This window comes from Staurois parvus, unplaced genomic scaffold, assembly GCF_062004578.1.
Source record: "Staurois parvus isolate SC_StPar_1 unplaced genomic scaffold, SC_StPar_1.0 ptg000746l, whole genome shotgun sequence".
In the NCBI taxonomy this organism is placed as follows: Eukaryota; Metazoa; Chordata; class Amphibia; order Anura; family Ranidae; genus Staurois; species Staurois parvus.
Window position 1 is genome coordinate 5,431,076 of NW_028318542.1, and position 26,365 is coordinate 5,457,440.

The 26,365-nt window shown below is 41.3% G+C and overlaps 1 protein-coding gene across 2 annotated transcripts in view; it reads left to right on the top strand.

Moving 5' to 3' along the window:
- Window positions 1-899: 899 nt before the first annotated feature.
- LOC149445151 (cytochrome P450 2G1-like) overlaps window positions 900-26,365 on the top strand; it is a 35,469-nt gene continuing 10,003 nt past the window's right edge. The window contains exons 1-6 of one of the 2 annotated variants that reach the window (XM_089654215.1): window positions 900-1,143; window positions 7,258-7,420; window positions 13,943-14,092; window positions 17,003-17,163; window positions 20,123-20,299; window positions 23,689-23,830. In XM_089654215.1, coding sequence (XP_089510341.1) covers window positions 964-1,143; window positions 7,258-7,420; window positions 13,943-14,092; window positions 17,003-17,163; window positions 20,123-20,299; window positions 23,689-23,830 — 973 coding nt within the window. In that variant the 5' untranslated portion in view covers window positions 900-963. The remainder of the gene's footprint in view (window positions 1,144-7,257; window positions 7,421-13,942; window positions 14,093-17,002; window positions 17,164-20,122; window positions 20,300-23,688; window positions 23,831-26,365) is intronic. The other variant, XM_089654214.1, reaches the window with a different exon arrangement.

Genomic DNA, 26,365 nt, shown 5'->3' on the forward strand with positions numbered 1-26,365 from the left:
GCGCAGATAAAATCTACTCCTGAAGTTTGGTGCGTTCAAAAAAAGACTGTAAACTCAACTGCCTGTAAACGACTGTAAATGACGATGTGTACATGGACACATAGGAAAACATTAGGGAGAGTTCAGGGGCTGCTAAAAAAAACGCAGAAAAGCTCCTGAACATGAGTTTATCAGCTGCAGTGTACATGGATCCCTTAACAACCTTTTTGTTCAGTTTTTTTTTTTTTATTTCATTTATTTTTTTATTTTTTCTCAACAAATACCAACAAACTGTACATACAATTCTCGCAACGCAGGACTTCACAAAAAAGGAAACACAAAACTCACACACACACAAAAAAAAAAAAACCTCCCCACCCAGTTATCATTTTATATAGTTTTTAGCGTTTATATTTTATTCAGTTTTTAGCTGCATCCATGTAACTGCCAGAATGACATTTGTAAATTGCAATTTGCTTTTTTAAATCAAACAAAAAGCTTGTGTTGCGCTAAGTGAAATTTGAATACATCAAGAAAATTCATAAATAATGTACAAATAATGTGTGTCCAATAAAGGATAAACGAAAAAGTGCTCAAAATTGAACCATTGCCACAAAATAGATAATCTAAATGAAAATAGATAAAAAAAGTCCTTATAAAGTGTGTAGAACAGAATCGCAACACAAGCTTTTTGTTTGATTTGTGATTTAGAGGGGATATCCTCTTGGTGTGTTTGCTGCTTCGTACACGATCAGGGAGGGGTATTTGCGCAGTTTAATTATTTAATATCATTAATTTGCTTTCCTAGACAGTACCCAGCCCTGGCCCCTTCCTCCTATTCTTTGTCAGCTCTTGCAAGTGGAAAACAGCCAATCAGCGAGCGCTGCAGGATTCAAAGAGCTCGAAGTTCTGGCCTCTTGGATGAAGTCCATGTAAACACAGAAGCTGCAGTTAAATCCCTTATGAAATCTTTTACTAACAAACATGGAGGCTTCAGAATGTGGAACTCTTCTCCTCACTGCTCTGCTTTGTCTAATAATTCTGTATTTTATCTGGAATCAGGTGTCTAGGAGGCAACAACTTCCACCAGGTCCTACCCCCCTCCCGCTGATTGGGAACCTTCTACAAGTCAGGAATGGAGACATGGCAAACACTCTCATGGAGGTTAGTCGGTTTTACTATTTAACCACTTCCTGTCCAGACACTTTTACCCCCTTCCTGTCCAGGGCAATTTTCAGCTTTCAGCGCTATCACACTTTGAATGACAATTGCGCGGTCATGCAACACTACCCATATGAATTTTTACCATTTTTTTGAGACAGATAAAGCTTTATTTTGGTGGTATTTATTCACCGCTGGGATTTTTATTTTTTTTACTATGTAAATGAAAAAGTCCAAAAATTTTGAAAAAAAAGTGTTTTTTTAAATAAAACTTTGCAAATAAATAATATTTCATCATAAATCTTGGCCAAAATTTATTCCGTTTTTTTTTTAGTAAAAAAAAAAAATCCAAATTAATTTATAACCAAAAATTATAATTTTTAAACATTTTTTTTTTACATTTTTATTTTATTTTTTTATTTTATTTTTTTTACATACTGTCACCCTTGTGGGGGGTGATGAAGATTTTTTTTTTTTTTTTACACTGATTGCTTTTACACCCATATAGGATGTAAAAGCAATCATTTCTCTTTCTCTCTGTCTGCATTCTTGCAGTCATTGAGAAGTACTGAGTGAGCTGTGATTGGTCACAGCTTGTCACATGGTACAAGGCTGTTGTGAATAGCCTTGTACCATGTGACCTCTGTGATCATGCACAGATTTCACACGTAGTAAGCAATGATGTCACAAGTGACATCTTGCTTACTACTTTGCATGTGATCACTGATTCGCCAATCAGTGATCACATGACCCGGACCTCGTACAGAGGTCCCGTCCGACGATCGGTGTTTCACTGTGTCCAGAGGACACAGCGGACACTGGATCGCGGTGGTGCGCGCTCCCAGGGAGCGCGCACAGCTAGAAAAGGCGGGTGACGTTTAGGAACGGCAACCCCCCCTGGACTGCCACCGCCCTGCCGTTTATAAACAGCAGGCGGACGGCAAGTGGTTAAAGGAAAGTACAGTGTATTTACAAAGTGTGCGTGTATTGAAGAACCTTTCAGCTTACCTTGCAGTAGAGCAGCGTTTTTCAACCACTGTGCCGCGGCACACTAGTGTGCCGTGAGATATTGTCTGGTGTGCCGTGGGAAAAATTCCAATTTCATCTGTAACATGTGGCTTCGGCTCACAAATAGACCAATCATTAGAATCTAATGATTCAGTGGTCGGCAAGCCGCGGCTCGCGAGCCACATGCGGCTCTTTACCCAGTCTAATGCGGCTCTTCTGTGTGCCGGGCGCCTGCTCCCCTCCCTCCTCTCGGTCGGCCGCTCCCCTGCCTCCTCTCGGTTGGCAGCCCCAAAAGTCCGCGCGGACCTTTTAATCCGGCTTGCGGATGTGGCTGTCAGGATGTGTGTAGGCGGGGCAGCGTGCCGAACGTGAGGGGAGGGGAGCTAGGCTCCTCTCACAGTCCGCCCTGAAGACCCGAACGGCGCGGGAAGACAGCGAGAGGAACGCAAAAGGTAAGTGAATTGACACGGGGGACTTGGCTTACTAGAAGGGGGGGGGGGGGAATAGTACTGTGGGGGATGAAATACTATATGAGGGATGAATTACTTTATGAGGGATGAAATACTATATGGGGGGATGAAATACTATATGGGGGATGAATTACTATATCAGGGATGAATTACTATATGAGGGATGAAATACTATATGGGGGGATGAAATACTATATGGGGGGATGAAATACTATATGGGGGGATGAATTACTATATGGGGGGATGAAATACTATATGGGGGGATGAAATACTATATGGGGGATGAATTACTATATGAGGGATGAAATACTATATGGGGGGATGAAATACTATATGGGGGGATGAAATACTATATGGGGGGATGAATTACTATATGAGGGATGAAATACTATATGGGGGGATGAAATACTATATGAGGGATGAAATACTATATGGGGGATGAATTACTATATGAGGGATGAATTACTGTATGAGGGATGAAATACTATATGGGGGGATGAAATAATTATAAAATAATTTCTTTGTGTTTGATTACTATTCAAGAGAATTACTTTATATATAGTCAATATAGGCACAGAGGTAATTTTTTTTAACATTTTCTAATGGTGGTGTGCCTCGTGATTTTTTTCATGAAAAAAGTGTGCCTTTGCACAAAAAAGGTTGAAAAACACTGCAGTAGAGGAAAAAGCTTGACTAACCCAGGTCTTAACTGCTTGAGCTCCAGAAGGTTTTACACCCTTCATGACAAGGCCATTTTTTGCTATTCATCACTGTGTTACTTTAACTGGCAATTGCGCAGTCATGTAACATTGTACCCAAATACTATGGTGTCCTTTAGTGTTGTTGTGGTTCCTGGGATAAACTAATGTGAGTGGCAGAGGGCTCCAGAGGTCAACTTTCATGGAATTGTTGGCTTCTCAGGAGCTTTCAGTTGGTGATTCATTCTCCTCACAATGGTGAAAGGGGGCATGGGCAGATCTTACTTTGCTGTAGTCAGGTTAACCGCTCCACCTTTGGAAGATTTACTCCCCTGGCGACCAGGCCATTTTTTTGTTATTCAGCACTGAGCGACTTTAACTGGCAAATGCATGGTCATGGCAACACTGTACGCCAAATAAATTTTCAGCATTTTGTTCACACAAATAGAACTTGCTTTTGGTGGTATTTGAACACAATATTTTTTACTTTCTCCTATAACACATGTCCAATAAAAACATTTAAAAAATCAAATTTCTTCATACATTTAGGCCAAAATGTATTCTGCTACATGTTTTTGGTAAAAAAAATCCCAATAGGTGTATATTGATTGGTTTGTGTGAAAGTTATAGCATCTACAAACAATGGTATAGATACTGAATTTTTTTTTCTTTTGTCACATTAAAGTTTATTAAGAAAGATGAAGTCATACAAAAAAATGTAAAACATTTGAGCCAGTGGAAGTAATATTAAGGAAAACAGATAGCAATTCAAGGCCAATTCCCAACTGGCAATGAGAGTACATTCATTAATCACATGGTAAAATATTGTAATGCTCCCAGAATAATGTACAACAAACTTAGAAATCACTCAATGTCATTTTTATTAATTTTTAAAAATGTTTTCAATACTAGTAATTGCAGTAATCAGTTACTTATAGTGGGACTGATATAGTACAGCAGGCAATCTGACACTAACTGACACTGGATGAAAACTGACTAAATGACACTGACATCACAAGTGACACTTATACAGTGATCAGTGATACACTGTCATTGTACTAATGATACTGGCTGGAAAGGGGTTGACAAGGGCAATCAAAGGGTTAAGTGTGTGCCTAACAATGTGCAATGTGTGTACTGTGTGCTGTTTTTAATAAGCAATGCCCTGGTTTTTACTCCCTGTCTTTAGAGATCCCTGTGTTGTTGTCCTTCTGTCATTTGCTGAGCTGATCAGTGGGTTCCAGCCATAAATCATTGGCCGGCACCAGCTAGTCAGCATATGCGGTAGGGAATATCAACTTACCCAGGCTGGCGGGTGCGTACTCCATAACCAGAGGGCCTGCATCATGTGCATATACATTGTCTGGTGCGGGGGAGTATATCTGTGGTAGGAAGCCAGAAAGTGGTTAAAGAGGTGCTTCAGTCTCCTTCAAAAACTTAAAAGTCAGCAGCTACAAATACTGCTGCTGTTGACTTTTAATAAAAGTACACTTACCTCTTTGCTGGTCTTCGGATCCCTGCCGCCAGCATGTTTACTAAGGTAAGCCGGCTGTGACTCCTTGTGGCTTCACAGCTGGCTTCTCATTGTACATGTGTGAGCCAGGCTGTGCTTCATGATGGTCCTGCAGCCTTCTGGGACCTGTGACATGTTCCAGAAGGCTGTGAGCAAAGAGGCAGAAGTGGGAACAGGTATATACCAAAACTAGGTACCTGCTCCCCCCCAAAAAATAAAAGAGGGGGAGGCGGAAATGCAAAACTTCCCCTTTTAGGTAAAGTTCCACTTTAACTATTGCCTATCCATTGCTTTTATATTTGCCGCACACACGTTGTAAGAAATTTCAATGGAACTACCTATGACACTCAAACAGAATATTAGAAAAGGTATTTCCTTTGAGATTTCTTACAAACTGTGTGCAGCAAGTATAAGAGCAGTGGGGAGGCAAAAACATGGATAGTTTTAACCTTTTCTCTATTTTAAAGCTGAAGTTTAACCTACTTATATTTTTCTATCCCTATTTCCTTCCTCCTCCTTTCATCTACACTGTAGAAGAAGGTCCACATGTGGCTCTCTGTGTGCACCCCGCCATGTCCTGGGCTTGGCCAGCCACCTGTTGGTTCCTTTTGCAAAACAACTCTTCCTCTGGCCGCCAATGGGGGGAGGTTGGGGGGGGGTTAAGTAATATTACATTTGAGCACCACCACGGGGAGTTAGGTAGCACTGTGAATGACCACTAGTGCAAACCGGGATTAACAGCTTAGCCAATGACCATCAATGTTGTAAGGGAGAAAGTAATGCTACTATTGATGTTTAAAGAGTAAGTTCACCTTTGGGAACTTGATACATGTTCCACCCATTTTAGGGTTGAACATGTAACATGTTCTCATTCCTGCAGCTGCTCCCCAGCTCCTCCCTGTGACAGCAGGCCAGGAATCGTCTCCCATCACCCGCTGTCACTATTTAAAAAGAGCACCGCCTACACATTGCGTCATTCATTCACAGAACTCTGCGGCTATCGGCTTGTAGTTCTCAATGAACTACCAGGACGCAGTTGAGTGCTCTAGGTAGTTCATTGATTCTTCCTGTCAGTGCGTAACTGCCTTCTCGTACGAGGTACCAGCAGATAGCTTACACTGACAGTCTGCAGGAGCCTTGCATTGCACCTGTGATCTGCTGTTCGAGAGTGCAATGCTCTGCAGGCTGTTACAGAAAAAAAATAGTAAATGCACATTTTTTTACCTGCAAAAAAATGTGAATTTGTTATTTGTTATAAAATAATAAAAAAGGTTCAGAAGTTAGTTAATAGGCAATAGGTGTAGGCCATGTACATGCCTCATGAAGTCTAAACTAAAAAACTCAAAGAGATGGCATCTCCTCATCCTGCCTTGTTGCTAAGACATCGCCAAGACACTCCCAACTGTTATTTTTCAACTCCACCATCACAGGAGTGAGCTCTTTCTCTGATTAAAACCCCCTCACATACACTTTCTCTCCCCTGATGCAATAGCTCTTGGTTGGTGTTTGAAAGCTTGCTCCTGTGATGATGCATGTGAACAGTAACAGCTAAACGTGTCTTAGCAACAGTCTAGCAACAAGGCAGGAAGGGATTATGCCATCTCTGGGAGCTTTTCAATTAGATTTTATGAGGTATGTAAATGGACTACACCTATAGCAAGGGTGTTCAATTTTGCACTCTGTACGTAACGCACTCCTGAATCTTGCACTCTGTATGAAGCGCATTCCTGAACTTCGCACTCTGTGCATAATGCATTCCTGAATCCTGCACTCTGTGCATAATGCACTCCTGAATCCTGCACTCTGTGCATAATGCACTCCTGAATCCTGCACTCTGTGCATAATGCACTCCTGAATCCTGCACTCTGTGCATAATGCACTCCTGAATCCTGCACTCTGTGCATAATGCACTCCTGAATCCTGCCCTATGTGCATAATGCACTCCTGAATCCTGCACTCTGTGCATAATGCACTCCTGAATCCTGCACTCTGTACATAATGCACTCCTGAATCCTGCCCTCTGTGCATAATGCACTCCTTTATCCTTCCACACTTTGTGTAACGTACTTTCCCACAGTTTGTGCAAAACCATTTGTAATGGAAGCTTTTTATTCTTTTTTTTAATGATTGTTCTGGGGTTTGTGTCCGTAAGACTCTTGCTTGTGGCATAGCAATCAAAGCATATTTTATAGGTACAAGGAAGCCCATAAGGCCCCTCCCACTGTTAAGCCACACCCATTTTTGACACGGCGCGTTACGCATGCTGCAGGTCACTTCCTTCCTCAAGCGCCCCTCATTCTGAAGTTCAAAAGTTGGGAGGTATGTTGGTGTGTGTTTTTATGAATGTGATAATGTGTGTGTCTTGCAGTTACTATAGAAAAAACACATATATTAAACTTTTCCAATGTTTGATGTCTTCTGTACACAGCTGGGTAAGCAATATGGATCTGTTTACACCTTCTACTTTGGGCCGCGCCCTGTGGTTGTGTTTTGTGGCTATGATGCAGTGAAGGAGGCACTGGTGGATCATGGAGAAGACTTTACAGGACGAGGAAGACAGCCAACAGTAGATCGAGTCTTCCAAGGATATGGTAAAAGAAAACACACTATGGTGTCCAGTGTCTATAAAGAGATTATTAGAAATGACTTATAGCCATGTTTAGTGGTCAGGTCTGTCAGAATATTGCAAGTTAGTAGCCTAAATTTGTACAAAGTAGATGGATCATCAAGAAGATCTTACAAGGCCGTAGGGCTGTTAGTTGTAGACAAAGCCTTCCAAGGCTAAAAACATACAGAAACAGTAAAGTGTCCTCTGTCACTAAGTAATAGTAGTGTATTTAAATGATCATATCTGATGGTTAGTACCAGAAAAAAACTACATAACAGACGTTTAGGGTACTCATACATCACAACATGCAAACCATAAAAAATATTTAAAAACGTTGTCACTCACAATTACATTTTATGCACTAACAAGCCCTAGTACTAATATATGTATATCCCCCGTCAGCACCCATTAGCTATCTGATATGCATAGTTTCAGAATTGGTGGTCATGTGACTCCATCCATTCCTGCATACCCAATGGTTAGAAAATAATGGGAATTTTTTTGTTAACTCAACTTTTCTTGGAAATTGAAATGAATGAATTATAGAAAGCACTTACAGTCTGCTGGGGATAGAAAACTATAAGAATTTAGTAAAGATAACTAAATTTTAGCAGTCTACATCTATACAGTGTGAAAAAAACCTGCTAATCATGTTCAATGACAAAGTCAGTTGAAGTTCTTGTGATCCACAGCAGGGCTCTCCAACCTCTTCCGTACGAGGGCCATATAATATATTTTATATTAGTAGGTCAAAAAAATCCCCATCAGAGTCCCCCCTACATCAGGGTGCCCAACAGAATCCAAACAAACTTCCTGTCACACTTACCAGCTAGCCTGTGGCAAAAAAAACCACAATGGCATTAACAATTTTCATTCAGAACAGAGGTCTTGTTTGCACAATATTTGTAAATTACGTAGTTACATACAGTTACATATAGTTACATAGTCTGGCTGAAAAAAGACAAAAGTCCATCCAGTGCAACCATAAAAAAAAATGGTGTAATCATATACTCACAGTTGATCCAGAGGAAGGCAAAAAACCCAGCAAAGCATGATCCTATTTGCTCCTGAAGGGAAAAAAATTCCTTCCTGATCCCCGAAGAGGCAATCGAATATTCCCTGGATCGACTTTACCTATAAATGTTAGTATCCAGTTATGTTCTGTGTATCTAAGAAAGAATCCAGGACTTTTTTATAGCAATCCACTGAGCTGGACAGAACCAACTCTTGAGGGAGTCTATTCCACATTTTCACAGCTCTCACTGTGAAGAAACCTTTCCGTGTTTGGAGATTAAATCTCTTTTCATCCAGATGTAAAGATTGCCCCCTTGTCCTCTGTGATGACCTCAGGGTGAATAACTCTACACCGAGTTCACTATATGGACCACTGATGTATTATACATGGTGATCATATCCCCCCTTATGTATTATACATGGAGATCATATCCCCCTTATGTATTATACATGGAGACCATATCCCCCCTTATGTATTATACATGGAGATCATATCCCCCCTTATGTATTATACATGGAGATCATATCCCCCTTATGAATTATACATGGTGATCATATCCCCCCTTATGTATTATACATGGAGACCATATCCCCCCTTATGTATTATACATGGAGACCATATCCCCCCTTATGTATTATACATGGAGATCATATCCCCCTTATGTATTATACATAGAGATCATATCCCCCCTTATGTATTATACATGGAGATCATATCCCCCCTTATGTATTATACATAGAGATCATATCCCCCTTATGAATTATACATGGAGATCATATCCCCCCTTATGTATTATACATGGAGATCATATCCCCCCTTATGTATTATACATGGAGATCATATCCCCCCTTATGTATTATACATGGTGATCATATCCCCCTTTATGTATTATACATGGAGATCATATCCCCCCTTATGTATTATACATGGTGATCATATCCCCCCTTATGTATTATACATGGTGATCGTATCCCCCCTTATGTATTATACATGGAGATCATATCCCCCCTTATGTATTATACATGGAGATCATATCCCCCTTATGTATTATACATGGAGACCATATCCCCCCTTATGTATTATACATGGAGATCATATCCCCCCTTATGTATTATACATGGAGATCATATCCCCCTTATGAATTATACATGGTGATCATATCCCCCCTTATGTATTATACATGGAGACCATATCCCCCCTTATGTATTATACATGGAGACCATATCCCCCCTTATGTATTATACATGGAGATCATATCCCCCTTATGTATTATACATAGAGATCATATCCCCCCTTATGTATTATACATGGAGATCATATCCCCCCTTATGTATTATACATAGAGATCATATCCCCCTTATGAATTATACATGGAGATCATATCCCCCCTTATGTATTATACATGGAGATCATATCCCCCCTTATGTATTATACATGGAGATCATATCCCCCCTTATGTATTATACATGGTGATCATATCCCCCTTTATGTATTATACATGGAGATCATATCCCCCCTTATGTATTATACATGGTGATCATATCCCCCCTTATGTATTATACATGGTGATCGTATCCCCCCTTATGTATTATACATGGAGATCATATCCCCCCTTATGTATTATACATGGAGATCATATCCCCCCTTATGTATTATACATGGAGATCATACCCCCCCTTATGTATTATACATGAAGATCATATCCCCCTTATGTATTATACATGGAGATCATATCCCCCCCCCCCCTTATGTATTATACATGGAGCTCATATCCCCCCTTATGTATTATACATGGAGATCATATCCCCCCTTATGTATTATACATGGTGATCATATCCCCCCTTATGTATTATACGTGGAGATCATATCCCCCCCCCCCTTATGTATTATACATGGAGATCATATCCTCCTTATGTATTATACATGGAGATCATATCCCCCCTTATGTATTATACATGGTGATCATATCCCCCCTTATGTATTATACATGGAGATCATATCCCCCCTTATGTATTATACATGGAGATCATATCCCCCCTTATGTATTATACATAGAGATCATATCCCCCTTATGTATTATACATGGTGATCATATCCCCCCCTTGTGTATTATACATGGAGATCATATCCCCCCCTTATGTATTATACATGGTGATCATATCCCCCCTTATGTATTATACATGGTGATCATATCCCCCCCTCATGTATTATACATGGTGATCATATCCCCCCTTATGTATTATACATGGTGATCATATCCCCCTTATGTATTATACATGGAGATCATATCCCCCCTTATGTTTACATGGAGATCATATCCCCCCTTATGTATTATACATGGAGATCATATTCCCCTTATGTATTATACATGGTGATCGTATCCCCCCCTTATGTATTATACATGGTGATCATATCCCCCTTATGTATTATACATGGAGATCATATCCCCCCTTATGTTTACATGGAGATCATATCCCCCCTTATGTATTATACATGGAGATCATATTCCCCTTATGTATTATACATGGTGATCGTATCCCCCCCTTATGTATTATACATGGAGATCATATCCCCCCTTATGTATTGTACATGGAGATCATATCCCCCCTTATGTATTATACATGGAGATCATATCCCCCCCTTATGTATTATACATGGTGATCATATCCCCCTTATGTATTATACATGTAGATCATATCCCCCCTTATGTATTATACATGTAGATCATATCCCCCCCTTATGTATTATACATGGAGATCATATCCCCCCTTATGTATTATACATGGAGATCATATCCCCCCTTATGTATTATACATGTAGATCATATCCCCCCTTATGTATTATACATGGTGATCATATCACCCCTTATGTATTATACATGGTGATCATATCCCCTCTTAATCTCCCCTTTTCAAGAGAGAATACATTCAGTTCCTCTAATCTTTCCTCATAGCTGATCTCCTCCATGCCTCTTATCAGTTTGGTTGCCCTTCTCTGTACTTTCTCCAGTTCCCCAATGTTCTTTTTGTGAATTGGTGCCCAAAACTGAACTGCATATTCCAGATGAGGTCTTACTAATGATTTGTACCGGGGGAAATGATATCTCTCTCTCTGGAGTCTATACCTCTTTAATACAAGAGAGGATTTTGCTCGCTTTAGAACCCGCAGCTTGGCATTGCTGCCATTAGTAAGCTTGTGATCTACCAGAACCCCCAGATCCTTCTCCACCATTGATTCCCCCAGTTGTACCCCCCCTAGTATGTATGATACATGCATATTCTTAGCCCCCAAGTGCAGAACCTTACATTTACCAACATTAAACCTCATTTGCCACATAGTTGCCAAATTAAACAGTGCATTGAGGTCGGCTTGTAAATTGGAGACATCCTGTAAGGACGTTATTCCACTGCACAGCTTGGTGTCATCTGCAAAGACTGAAATGGGATTTTTAATTCTAGACCCAATATCGTTTATAAATATATTACAAAGTAAGGGTCCCAACACTGAACCTGACAACCCTAGACCATTGAGAGTATAATTCAGTAACCACTACTCTCTGAATACGTGCATATATATATATATATATGTGTATATAAATATATGTGGAAGCCGCACTGCCTCATCAAGGCTCCTGTATAAAGTACGGTCTTCACACTAATCTTTGAGAATCTTGGCATCAAAGTCCCTCATTACATCAATGCTCCTCCACTCCCTGGGCAGGAGGCGGGATGCAGAGCGATTGTGGTCGGAGGCAGGGGTGGACTGACAACTCATGGGGCCCCTGGGTAATAGGGGATCATGGGGCCCCTGTGTCCTTGCCCAAACTCAAAAAATCTTATGAAAAAGGTACCAGGGGCATCTCATGGGGCCCCCTACTGACCTCGGGCCCTCGGGCAGTGCCCGAGTTTCCAAATGGTCAGTCTGCCCCTGGTCAGAGGACGTTCCTGTGAATACTGGGGAAAGCACATAAATGGTTGTTTTCAACAAATGATTGGGATGATGACAATGGAGCAGGGAGGAGCCTGAGCTGGGCAGTGCAGGGGAAGTTGATTGAAGAAGAGACCATAGGCTGACCTCATGTGCACAGAAAGGATATACCACTAACCCTAGCAGCAGGTTGGATAAAGTCTTGCAGAGAGCCAGATGTAGCCCATGTGCTGTAGTTTGATGCAGGGCCAAATCTGGGGGGGGCGGCTGGGGGTGCGCTGTGCCCCACTAGATTTTAGCTGTGCATCCCCAGGTCTCTTAGAGTGCATCAACTGATCCATGTGCCAGTCTTACATTAACAGTTGCTGTAGGGAAGCACATTGATGGGGATCCCTGATGTAAAGGGACACTCTGATGGGGAAAACTGATGTAAGGGGGGGACTCTATTGGGGACAGTGATGTAAGTGGACACTCTAATGGGGAAAAGTGACGTAAGGGGGACTCTATTGGGGACAGTGATGTAAGTGGACACTCTGATGGGGAAAAGTGATGTAAAGGGGACTCTATTGGGGACAGTGATGTAAGGGGACACTCTGATGGGGAAAACTGATGTAAGGGGGACTCTATTGGGGACAGTGATGTAAGTGGACACTCTAATGGGGAAAAGTGATGTAAGGGGGACTCTATTGGGGACAGTGATGTAAGGGGACACTCTGATGGGGAAAAGTGATGTAAGGGGGACTCTTTTGGGGACAGTGATGTAAGTGGACACTCTGATGGGGAAAAGTGATGTAAGGGGGACTCTATTGGGGACAGTGATGTAAGTGGACACTCTGATGGGGAAAAGTGATCTAAGGGGGACTCTATTGGGGACAGTGATGTTAGGGGACACTCTGATGGGGAAAAGTGATGTAAGGGGGCCTCTATTGGGGACAGTGATGTAAGTGGACACTCTAATGGGGAAAAGTGATGTAAGGGGGACTCTTTCAGAGACCCTGATGTAAGGGGGCACTCTGATGGGGAACCTGTGATGTAAGGGGCACTCTGATGGGGGCAGCTGATGTAAGAGGGTACTCTGTCGGGAACACTGATTAAGGTGGAGTAGCCATGATGTAAAGAGGAACTCTGATGAGGGCTCCTGATGTAAAGAGGGACTCTGATAAGGACATCAGATATAAGGTGACATAGGTTCTGTTTAAGCACCTTAATCTACTGACAGCCTAATACATACTAGTGTTTCCCAGGTTGTGACACTGTGTGACAAACTGTAAGAGACTCACACACACAGTGTTGCCATTTACCCCCTGACTTTTTTTTTACTGCACCCCAGATCAGATAGGCTAGATCCAGCCCTGGTTTGATGACCACGTATCTGCAGTATATCTTTATTATATATAATAAAATTGTATTCTTTTTATTTACAACAGTCCGTTAATGTTGGAATGTCCTGTATCTGTAGAGTATGTGAAATAATTGGAAGTTGTCCAGTAGGAACCTGATGATTATGCTTTTTTGTACCCAGCTATAATGGAAAAACATATGTGGGTCCTCATTATTTTTCAGGGTTAATGGCTAGTGAAGCCAATCGTTGGAGACAACTTAGACGCTTTTCTCTGACAACACTGAGAAATTTCGGTTTGGGAAAGCGCAGCATTGAAGAACGTATTGAGGAGGAATGTGGCTGTCTAGTAGAGGAAATCAGAACATACAAAGGTAATATATTGTAACAAGCAAATCATAGTTAGATTATCTAATGTCTCGATGTATTAAGTTTTAAAGAATGTCAGGGGGCTAGAGGGCACTACATCACCCCCCCCCAAAAAAAAAATGGGACTGCATTTCCCTCTTCCCTCTCTCTTTTACATCTCTCAACAGATAATCAGAGCATTTTGGAATTAACATTTTTCCATGTTGCTCACCTGATTGGCTGATGGATCCCTTTAAAGTGTCATTAAACCCAGGACGCTGCATTCACTATATCTGGTCTCCCACAGTACACAGAACAGGGAAAAGCAGTTATTGTAGTAAATATAAACTGATAAATACCTTTTCTCATCAGCAGTATATAGCAGTCTTGTTACTTCTATCAGTGTCCAGCAGAGCACTGGTTAATCTTGCAGAAGGAGTTTTCATTCTCCTCTGACTGTCCTGTGAGGCTGCATGACCCCTGACCCTGTTTGGACAGCGCTGATTGGCCCTGTGGTGATCAAATGCACCTTACCAAAGGAAAAAAAAAACTAGCTATACACACTACACTGAGCTTGTGACTCCTAGACCTCTGTACTATCAACAGATGGATTGGGGACAGTAGAAGAAGGGGAGGGTCAGAGAAGACAGGATCAAGCTGTCTTTTTACACAATGTGGAAAATTAACCCCTTAGGTTCCACAGTGAGTATAACAAGCATGATTTCCTTCATATACAGACTGATTTTACTGTTGTGGGTTTAGTAACACTTTAAGGGTACCTGATCCAGCTGAAGTGTTAATACTTCTTTTTGCAGGCTGACAATGCTAACCCTTTGCAATTAGGAGCAGTCTTTTTAGCCTCATGCTCCTTCAATAGGCTGTCGAGCCAGGGGATTATTTACCAACAAGGCAAACAAGGCATTTGCCTAGGGTGGCATTTTTCAGAGGGGCAGCAGCATTTTTAAGGGGGGCAGCGCCGTCCCCTGAAAGGGCTAATATTACTTTGCATCACCCACTGCACACCAGCTAAAATTTCAGATCAGTAGGTCAATGCAGGGGCGTAATTGCCACAAGGCAAACAAGGCATTTGCCTAGGGCAGCATTTTTCAGAGGGCCAGAAGCATTTTTGAAGGGGGCAGCGCTGTCCCCCAAAAGAAGGGATGGAAGAAGGGACACACGCAACATGGGGACCAGGTGGGATCTGAGAGATAAAAAGAGAATAGCCACCTAATATGACACGTAAATATGTGTCATATAGATATCTCCGTCTTACTAATAATTAGTGTGGATTTATAAACCCGATATACATAACATAAAAAATATCAGTATGACAAGTGCAATACTGCTCACACAGAGTGGTTATTAGAAAATCCAAGCGGAGTAATGTAATTAGTAATTACAAAAAAGTTTTATTCGATCACATGGATCATACTGAGGTTAGACAGACATGGTAAACAAGTCATAATAAAATCACTAAATTTAAAAACATTCGGCGTCTCCAGATCCAATAGTTATACGGCAATCAGGAATCCACATAAGGCAATGAAGTTCCTAACTACTAGATCAAAGAGTTTTCATATTTTCCATACGGTATCTGCATAGGGAGAACATTCTTCAAGAAATATTTTGGTGACCACCACATTGAATAGAATGACCTCCTGAAATGGAAAACCAGAAAAGAAAGGATCTTAGTAGAGGGAACAAAAAAAGGGATATATGAACTAACCATATGCAATAACAGAACAACCCCATGACAGGTATATATGTTATTCCATTACCTTCTCATAAACTTGACCATCATGAAAGGATGGATATATAGCCTTCCTGGGTCACCACCCCAAATGGAAATGTATCCACAGTAGTAAGTGATTCTAAAAGTGTATAAATAGGAGACATAAATATCAAACTACCAGCAAACCTGAATGAGACTAAAATATGGGTAAAAAAGTCTTTAAATATTACTATACAAATGATCAAGGGGACTCCTCCTCACTTGAAGTAAGATCAGGTCTGGATGAAAAAGTGAATATGGGGGTGGGAAGTCAGGTGGCTAATGTATAGAGTCCGGACTGGTTGACACAGTCTATGTATACTTGAATATATAGACCCAAATCTGGGTTTCCAAAAATTGCTCAAATAATTATTATTATTATTATACAGTATTTATAAAGCGTCAATAGTTCGCTCAGCGCTGTACATTACAAAGGGGGACAGAACATGTGACAGAACAATACCAATACAATGCAAAACATGAGGGGATCGAGGGCTATAATAATGAGAAAGTAGTGCGGTTCCTTAAAAATATATGAGACTGTTTTTGCATGCCACAACACATGTATACATATTCCTCCAATAGGAGTTCAAAAATTCCCCAAAACTGAGGTAGATAGGCACAGGATTTCCAAAATGTAAGGGTATGTTACCCGTATATATAGATAGTACTAAAGCCTAATTTAGCCAAACGGCTACAAACTTGCCACCGGTGGAAGTAGGCTGTGACTAAATATTGCCATGTGCGGGCTCTGAGAGAGGCTGCGGGCTGCTTGATGGTGTATACAGAGCCTGACTCTTGTTCCCGGGGATGTCCAGAGCTGTAAAGGTGAGTGTCTTCTCTCTCGCTGGGGAGGAGGGAGGGTGTTGGTCGGAGTCAGGGTCTCTCCGGGGGGGGGGGGGGGGGGGGAGCAGATTTTGTTTGTTGCCAAGGGCAGCACGAAACCTAAATACACCACTGTGTTGAGCTGCCTGACAGGTTTACGAAATGGGCAATCCAATGGCTAATTGAAAGTGCATATACAGCAGGCTGACAACAATGTAACAGAAAGTGCTGTATGTATTTTTACTGTGTATCCCGCAGATAAACTCTATAGAATATTTAGACACATTATAAATAAAATATGATTCTAAGCGCTATTCCAATTTTCCACATTTCATTCCAGAGCTCCAGTTTGACCCAGCTATTCTCATCACCAAAGCTGTATCCAATGTAATCTGCTCAATCGTGTTTGGAAATCGCTTCCAGTATGACGAGGCCAAGTTCCATAGAATGCTGAAAATCTTCTACGAAACATTTGAGCTCATGAGCTCCACCTGGGGACAGGTACCAGATGAACAGAGCCACAGAAATTCAGTTGTTATAGCTATAAACTAATTAGTACCCTTCATTCTTTAACGAGGAACTAAACTGTATCTGAGCACCACAAACTGAAAACACTAATTAATTTTTAATATTCAAAGCAAACTCTCCCACCCATCCATGTCACCATGCTTTAAATCCCTAGCATTTATAGCCACGGCCATCTTCAGTGAGGGCAAATGTAGCATTTACTTCCTAGAATCCATCTGCCCTTAACTCAGGCATGCAGACAGAAGGGTGTACTTAGAAGAAATATAAAACAAGTATATATAATATACCTTTCCAATCCCTTTACTACTGCTAGCAGCATACGGATTTAAAATAATTAATGTTCAGTGAGAAAGATTAATTCAACTTTAATTATATGAAGAATTACCAGAAAGGAACAATAACACTTTATTTTAGAATATTTGTTGCCCTTTTACTTCAGTAATCCCAATGACCTGGATCAAGAATGGAAATCAGTAAAGTCAGAGTCTGAACCCCTTATTTGCATGCCTTTTCTAGGTTTTTGACTGGAAGTATCAAAGCCAAAGGGCCAGCATGGGAGAACGGCAGACTCCATGTTCCTCCTTAAAGCTACAATCTCTCGCTGTAAAGCTGGCCATGTAAACAAAGGTTTGAAGTTTTTTTTCAGCCTATGGGCTGAACAAACTAAGCATAATGGATACCTCCATCCACACTAAATTGAGCACCTGCCAAGTGATCACATTTTTATTTATTAATAATAGGTACTTCTAAAGAGCTGTCAATTTACGCAGCGCTTTACATATATATTAGCTTACTATCTAAGGTCTTAACTCACATTCACACATAGTAGGTACAATTTAGACAGAAGCCAATTAACCTACCAGCATGCCTTTGAAGTGTGGGAGGAAAATGAAGTACCTGGAGGAAATCCACGCAGGCACAGGGAGAACATGCAAACTCCAGGCAGGTAGTGTCATGGCTGGGACTCGAACCAATGCTAGGTGGAAGTGATAACCACTTAGCCACTGTGCTGCCCACCATTATATTGTATTTTATTTTCTAGTATATACTATTATAAACCTCACATTAAACTGATTCTAAAGTTTCATTTTTTGGGGGGGGGAAATAACAAACATGTCTATACTTACCTGCTGTGTGCAGTGGTTTTGCACAAAGCATCCCAGATCCTCCTCTTTTTGGGTCCCCTGCAAGTTCTCCTGGCCCTTCCCTTCTGTCGGGTGCCCCCACAGCAAGCAGCTTGTGATGGGGGCATCCGCTGCTTCATGTGTCCATTCACAAACAGAGCTGTGGCTTGGCCCCATCCCCTTTCTCTCCTCTTTGGCTGACTGGTTGTGATTGACAGCAGCAGGAGCCAATGGCTCCTGCTTGCTGTCTCAGCCAATGAGGAGGCAGAGACCTGAGACAGCCGAGGCTGTCGTGCACATTGCAGGATTGCGATGAGGCTAAGGTAAGTATTGAGGGGGCTGGGGGAGCTACTGCACATAGAAGGTTTTTTAGGTAAAAAACCTTGAAAGTAAAAAACCTTGAGCCTTTACAACCACTTTAATCTTAAAGTCATGGTTACACGGCAATAATAAATTAATATGTTGATTGTGAGAGACCTTTATAGTTACATAGTTAGTCTGGATGAAAAAAGACAAAAGTCCATCCAGTTCAACCATTAAGCTCCCTGGCGGTATTCCCAAGTGTAGCTCGGGGTAAAATTTCAGTACCAAAAGCAGTAACCCCGAGCTACACTCGGGCTTACCATGCAGCGTTGCACAGGGAGTCCCTGCCGTGCTTACCTTGTCCCCTGCAGCGCCCCCGGCCATCTCCTCTGGCCGATGCCGGCATCCGGCTTCCGTGTTCCGGTCCCTGTGAAGTCGGAAAGTATGGGTGGCAAATTTAAAATTTTTTAAAAATTTCATTTTTTTGTAAACGAATATTACATAGTAAAACATTGCTGTTTTAAACCATTTCACATACATTTTGTCCAGAGTGCTTTGTCCTGTCCCCTGTCTGCATTTTTACTGTTCTTTCTGCCTGGAAACTGAGAAACGTCCATGGCATCCAAAAAGCGCCCCTTTAGGTCAAAAACGGTTTTAGACCAGCTAGAGAACAGCGACAGTAAATCAGAACCACTTGCAGAATTGAGTGATAATGATTCGTGGAGAAATTCGTCATCAGACACTGAAAACAATTTTGCGACTTTGCTCAGCGATGTGCGAATTTGCTTCTGTATTTCAAATTTCAGTGTTTTTGGTTTCATTATATTATTGAATTAAATTTATTATTATTATATTATTATTTTTTATGATTATTTATTAAATTATAATTTATGATTTCGTGTTTCAAATTTTATCATATCCGGGATGTTTACTAGACTCTTCTTCGTATAGATTTCAGTGAGTTATTCCTAAAAATTACAGCCTACAATAAAAAACTACATATTTCCATGCAAAAAAATGGTATCGCTTTCAGCACAAAAAATCGGAAAGAATCATACCGCCAGGGAGGTTAAAAAGAAGTTATAACCCTACACCCACAGTTGATCCAGAGGAAGGCAAAAAAAACCAGCAAAGCATGATCCAGTTTTCTCCTGCAGGGAAAAAAAAATCCTTCCTGATCTCCCGATAGGCAATCAGTTATTCCATGGATCAACTTTACCTATAAAATGTTATATCCAGTTATATTCTGTGTATCCAAGAAATAATCTAGGACTTTTTTAAAGCAATCCACTGAGGTGACCAGAACCAACTCTTGAGCATTGAGCATTGTTGGAGCATTTCACACCGCTGGGAGGGAGAAGGAAAGATTGTAGATGCAGATAACAACAACAAATGGTCCCTGATGTGTAATGCACACTACTTTATGAGAAAACAACATGGCATAAGATGGAATTGCCGTCACATTCCCCTAAACAATGAAACATACTTCTAATATGTATTTGCAGGTACAAGACATGATTCCAATGATAATGAACCACATTCCTGGCCCTCACCAGAAAATCACAACGCTGCTGGAGGAGCTGAATGATTTTGTAGCCGAGAGAGTGAAGATAAACCAGGAGTCCTTGGACCCAAATGAGCCCAGAGATTACATTGATTGCTTCCTCATCAAAATGCAGCAGGTACTCACACAGCGTAAAAAGGTTTGATGTGAGAATCAGGATACCGAGTGATCTGCCCTATTTATCAAGGGATTAAGCACAGTTATTTTGCAGATAGTATGTGTTATGGTAATCACTTGATTAGTAACTTGGTACCACAGTAAAGATCCTCCAACAAATAGCAGTTTATTTAAACATAAGGCATAAAATCCAACAGAAAACTGACACATATCAGCTGCTCAGGCCTTAGTCCAGGGGTGCTCAGCCTGTGGCCCATGGGACACATATCGCCCTCGGAGCCCTCTGATGTGGCCCTCCACCTCAAACCAGGGAAGCGCACTTTTATCATGTCCTGCAGGTTTGGTGCACTTTCTGAAAGCGCACCAAAACACCTGAATGCAGGAGTTTTGATGTGCTTTCAGAAAATGCACCACACCCACAAGATAAAAAAGAAGTCTATGGCAAAGCTCAGCTAACTTGCAAGAAAGCCACCGGTCCACTGCGAAGCACCTGCGGTATAGGTAACATCAGTGTGAAAGCAGTCTTATAGGAGGACAGTAAGGGCTTGTTTACATTTGTGGTTTGGGGGCAGTAAAATCCCATAGTAGAGATGTGTTTTTATCGCCAAAACCTCCAGTGTAGCATCAGGGGGTCACAATGGTGACCCTGGCCCATGGTCCAGGGGGCCCATGTGACATGCTGTTTTACACTTGGACAGGAGGGGCGGCGGGGGCGGCATATACAAGAACTGATTCTCTCAATTTTCCAGAAAGCTTCTCCTCCTCTCCCTACAGCTGGCATTCAGCAGCTGCAGGAGGAAAATGTACATTATGTTATTCAAATAAAAAAATTCCAAATTCTGAACCATTTCATATCATTGTGGTCCATGGCTGGTTACCAAATCACTTAAATGGCACAAAAGTCCTCACTTACATCACAGTCCGAAGAGATCCCCAAGAGTCCTTCTTTATATACACTATAAAGGGGAACTCTGCTGAGGATCTTTCTGGATAACAGTGTGTACTCTCCAGCGCTCCAGGAATCAAATTCCAAAAGGAGGCCAAGGGAACCAGGACAGGAGTGGCCTATGGATAGTGCTTCAGGGATGCAGCCCTCCTCAGATGGGGGAATCAACAACTGGAAAAAGAGCAAACAGGTGGTGCAAACACCTAGTGCATTATCCAAGGTTTACTGAAAAATAGAAAAGACGAAAACATACTCACAGACATAGCATGTATGTAAAGCTTTGTATGACAATAGAGATGGCTGCAACAGAGGACAGGGTGTTCCAACTGTCAGTGTGGTCGAAACTGACGCATTTCGGGGACAATTCCCTTTCCTCAGAGCTACTAGAGTACATGCTATGTCTGTGAGTATGTTTTCGTCTTTTCTATTTTTCAATAAACCTTGGATAATGCACTAGGTGTTTGTGCCACCTGTTTTCTCTTTTTTTACGGGGGATCTTTGTGGACTCTTTGGTATTCAGAGACTCCCTCACATCAGAGCTCTCTTTTACCCCAGAGAATGTAGAGTTCCCCTTTAAATCAGACAGCCAGATAACAAGTATTTCTAGAAGGGGGTCAGGTCAGCCTCCTCACAGCACAGGGTTCTTTTACCTTACATGAAAAGCACCCCCCTGTTAACACTGCCCTCCCCTCCTGTCTCTGTTTGATTATTGTAGAGCTGTTCCCCAGAGTCAACACAGCATGAGGCATGACTGCACCAGACTAAACCCTCTCTCCTTGCCACAGTACCCCACACACACACTCACTCACTGTCAGCGCTGTGCCCCTTCATCACTTTCCCCTTAGCAGTCCAAGCGGGTCCTCCTTACCCTAGTGAGCTTCGTTGTTGGCAGGCTGGATACTGGGAGGCGAGGCAGTAGGATGCCGAGCAGAGAGGAGGACATTATATCCTCCTCCTTTTCCAGGGGCCTGTGAATGCATGTGATTGGTTGCTAGGATACCAGGAGGTCCTAGCAACCAATAATGTTGACAGTAGAGGGCAGCAGTGGCCAGTGGTAGTGCCATGGCACTAGCAGGTCAGATTATTTAAAACGTAAAACTATACCTGCCCACTGGTTGGCAACCCTGCAGGGGGGGTTGTACAGGCCCCTGCAGCATGGGGCTAGGTTGCAATTGCAACCCCTGAGATCCCTGTTGCTACGCCCCTGGTATTTTGGATCTAGCCTGAGGTGTAGATTTAATGGGAACAGATCTTGTTCCCATTTATCTATAAATCAGAATCAGGAATAAATTAATCAGAAAGTATGGTAACATTGCACTACTCTGATGAAAGTATTAAAAAAAAAGAAAAATAATATATAAAAAAAAAGAAAAAATGTTTAAAATGTTATATCAAATTCCTTGGAGTGTCTACTTTCCAAAAAGGAGTCATTGGGGGGGGGGGGATTCTGGTATTTTAAGGCTTCCAAAACTGTGATAGGCAGCGTAGAAGCGATATGAGGAAATATGCCCTGTGGCCTGGAGGTGGAAATATGCCCTGAAGCCTGGAGGTGGTCATTTGATTTTGGGGGCCTGTACCTAGCTGAGCTGCCACAAAGTCTCTCACATGTGGTATCCTCATACTTAGGAAAAGTAGCAGAATGTGTTTTGGGGTGTTATTCCACATATACCCATGGTATGGATGAGCAATATATCGATTAAGTGACAACTTTGAGTAAAAAAAAAAAAAGTTGTCATTTTCCAAAAATGTGTGGCAAAAAATAAAACATTCCATGGACTCAAAATGTCTCTCAGAAAATTCCTTGGGGTGTCTACTTTCCAAAAAGAGGTAATTTTTTTTGGGGGGGGGGATTGTACTGCCCTGGCATTTTAGCACCTCAGGAAATCAGGAAATGTGATCAGAAAGTAAAAGTTGCGTAAATTCTAGTGTGTATATATATATATATATATATATATATATATATATATATATATACCATAGTTTTTAAACGCTATAAACACAAACCAATTAATGTACATGTATTGTGATTTTTTTTTTTACCAAAGACATGTAGCAAAATATATTTTGGCCTAAATTTATGGTGAAATTTGAGTTTATTGGATTTTTATGACAGAAATTAGAAAATATCATTTTTGTTTTTCAACATTTTTGGTCTTTTTTTGTTTATAGAGTAAAAAAAAACAAAAAAACAACAACCCAAAGGTGATCAAATACCACCAAAAGAAAGCTCTATTTGTGTGAAATAAAGGGCAGAATTTCAATTTGGTACAGCATTGCATTAACATGCAATTACCAGTTGAAAAAGCTCAGTGCTGAATAGCAAAAAATGGCTTGATCATTAAGGGGGGTAAATCTTCTGAAGGGCAAGTGGTTAAAAAGCAGGAACATATGAGATCATCAGTATATAAAGGACCTCTGAATATATAATTTCTTTATGTTTTCAGGAAAAGGATAATCCTGACTCAGAATTCAACATGAAGAATTTAATTCTGACTCTTAACAACCTGTTTTTTGCTGGTGGTGAAACTGTAGCTACCACTTTGAAACATGGATTCCTCATACTCCTGAAGTACCCCGATATACAAGGTGTGTTAATTAAACAGTTTTATTTTTAAAAAAAAAAGACATTTCCTAGCTACTTCTGCATTTTTGGCTTCTTAAAAATTTTGAATCACTGGATGACCCATTGGAAGATTTCCCTTCACCTCGTATTTCAAGACACACTTTTTTGTGTCTAAGACAATGATCACCAGATCCAAAAGTGAGGATAAATCTCCTCACCAAGATACAAACAGATATAAAAAAAAAACAGACAGAGAGTCTAATTCTAAAGGTACCTTTGAGTTCAGAGCGCAACCTTAATTACTGAGATGCAATAGAGCATGAGTATTGTCACTGAAGGTAACTTACAGTACCTGATATAACAACAGACTAAAATGATATCCCCAAGCACATAAAAGTTCAACTACTTATATAATAAGAATGCTGACTCACCCAAATCCTAGGGTGGTGTCCTCAGGACCAAAATAGTACAGTAAGAAAATAACCCAGTGGGTGAGGCCCCACTGAAAAAGAAGTCCTCAAGAGAACATACTGTGGCTTAAAACATAATGTTTATTGGCATGGTAATAACAAATAGCACAAAACTCCAGCTTCCTCCACCTTACACATATAAAACTATGACAACATTGCCATCAATAAAAGAAACCATCGACCACCCTTACCGGGATCCCGGACCAAACCACATGCACTCACACAAGCATCACACACCCGATCAGCAGGCAGAATAAAATGTCAGGGAGCCCGAAGGATCACGTGATGTCAATAGAACACCGAATACTTTCCACATATGGAGAAATTCAAGGGGCAGTATACATATAATTGGCAGGATCAAAAATAGTGATAATGATAGTGGTATCAAATAGACCCCAGGAACAAAGATATATGGAAGTGAATCCAAGTATAGTGTACTGAGTGGCTTCAGATTTCCGCTGACATTTAATTCTACCTGCTGATCGGGTGTGTAATGCTTGTGGGAGTGCATGTGGTTTGAGCCGGGATCCCGGTACAGGTGTTCTCTGGTTTATTTTATTGATGGCAACGTTGTCATGGTTTTATATGTGTAAGGTGGAGGGAGCTGGAGTTTTGTGCTATTTGTTATTACCATGCCAATAAACATTGAGTTTTAAGCCGCAGTATGTTCTCTTGAGGACTTCTTCTCCAGTGGGGCCTCACCCACTGGGTTATTTTCTAACTTACAGTATCTGCCAGAAGGCCATCTGAAACTGTCTTTGGATTGAGGTGACCATATGTGGGTTCTTTGTACACACGTTTCAGCACATCATGCCAAATATTTTAATAGATGCACAGACTACATTTAGCACCATCAGTTAAATTTTAACTCTATGACTAACAGTTTGACAGTAATGCTCAGGCGCACATTCCTAGTTCTCTGTTGCAATGTTTTTTTTATTATCCTTCTGACATGGGACATGTGTTTGAAAACTTAAAAACGTGCATTGCTGCTTGTATCCACCAGGTGCATTATAAATTGTGATGCATTTCCCATAGTTGGCACATGCCATGGACATTATTATTATTATTATTATTATATTATTATACAGTATTTATATAGCGCCAAAGGGTATGCTCAGTGCTGTACAGTAGCAGGGGGACATAACATGAGACAAGACAGTAACAGTACACTACACGTGGGGTTCGAGGGCCTTGCTCTTTCGAGCTTACAATCTAGGAGGGAGGGGAGGGTGGCACAGGAGGAGACGGCTGTGGGGGATGGAATGGTGGGTGGAATGAAGGAGGTTGGTTGTGAGGTGAGGTCGGGTGTTAGGAGAGGTTGGGGTAGGTTTCCCTGAAGAGGAGGGTTTTCAGGGTGCACCTGAAGGTGAGGAGGGTAGGTGACATTCTGATGGATTGGGGTAGGGAGTTCCAGAGGATGGGGGAAGTCCTAGAGAAGTCCTGCAATCAGGCATGGGAGGAGGAGACCAGGGAGCTAGAGAGCAGGAGGTCCTGTGAGGAGCGGAGGGCACGGGTAGGGTAGTATCTGGGTATCAGGTCAGTAATGTAGTTTGGGGCGGCATTGTGAATGGCTTTGTAGGTCAGGGTTAGCAGCTTGAAGTTGATGCGTTGGGCAATCGGGAGCCAGTGAAGGGAGTGGCAGAGGGGGGAGGCAGATGTGGAGCGCTTGGTGAGGTGGATGAGTCTGGCCGCTGAGTTTAGGATCGACTGGAGTGGTGATAGCGTTCGTTTGGGAAGGGAATTGCAATAGTCCAGGCGTGAGATGATGGGGGAGTGTATGACATAAATATATACAGATATAAAAAAATTAATTAACTATTCAAATGACTGTGTTGTATGGCAGCAAGTTGCAATAAAGTCCTGCAAGTTGCATCTTGGGTGCATCAGTCTGCTGTTTGGCATTTATGTCATTTATATAATGAACATAATGAGTGTCAACTCAAACTGATGATTGATTTAATGTGTGCTAGTTTGTTCTGGTTTGAAAGACCACTCAGGAAGAAGCATAAAAATTCTTGTTTCAATACATGCAATTATTCAAAATTTCATCTTGACATACAGTATGTGGCAGTCCCAACTAATCTT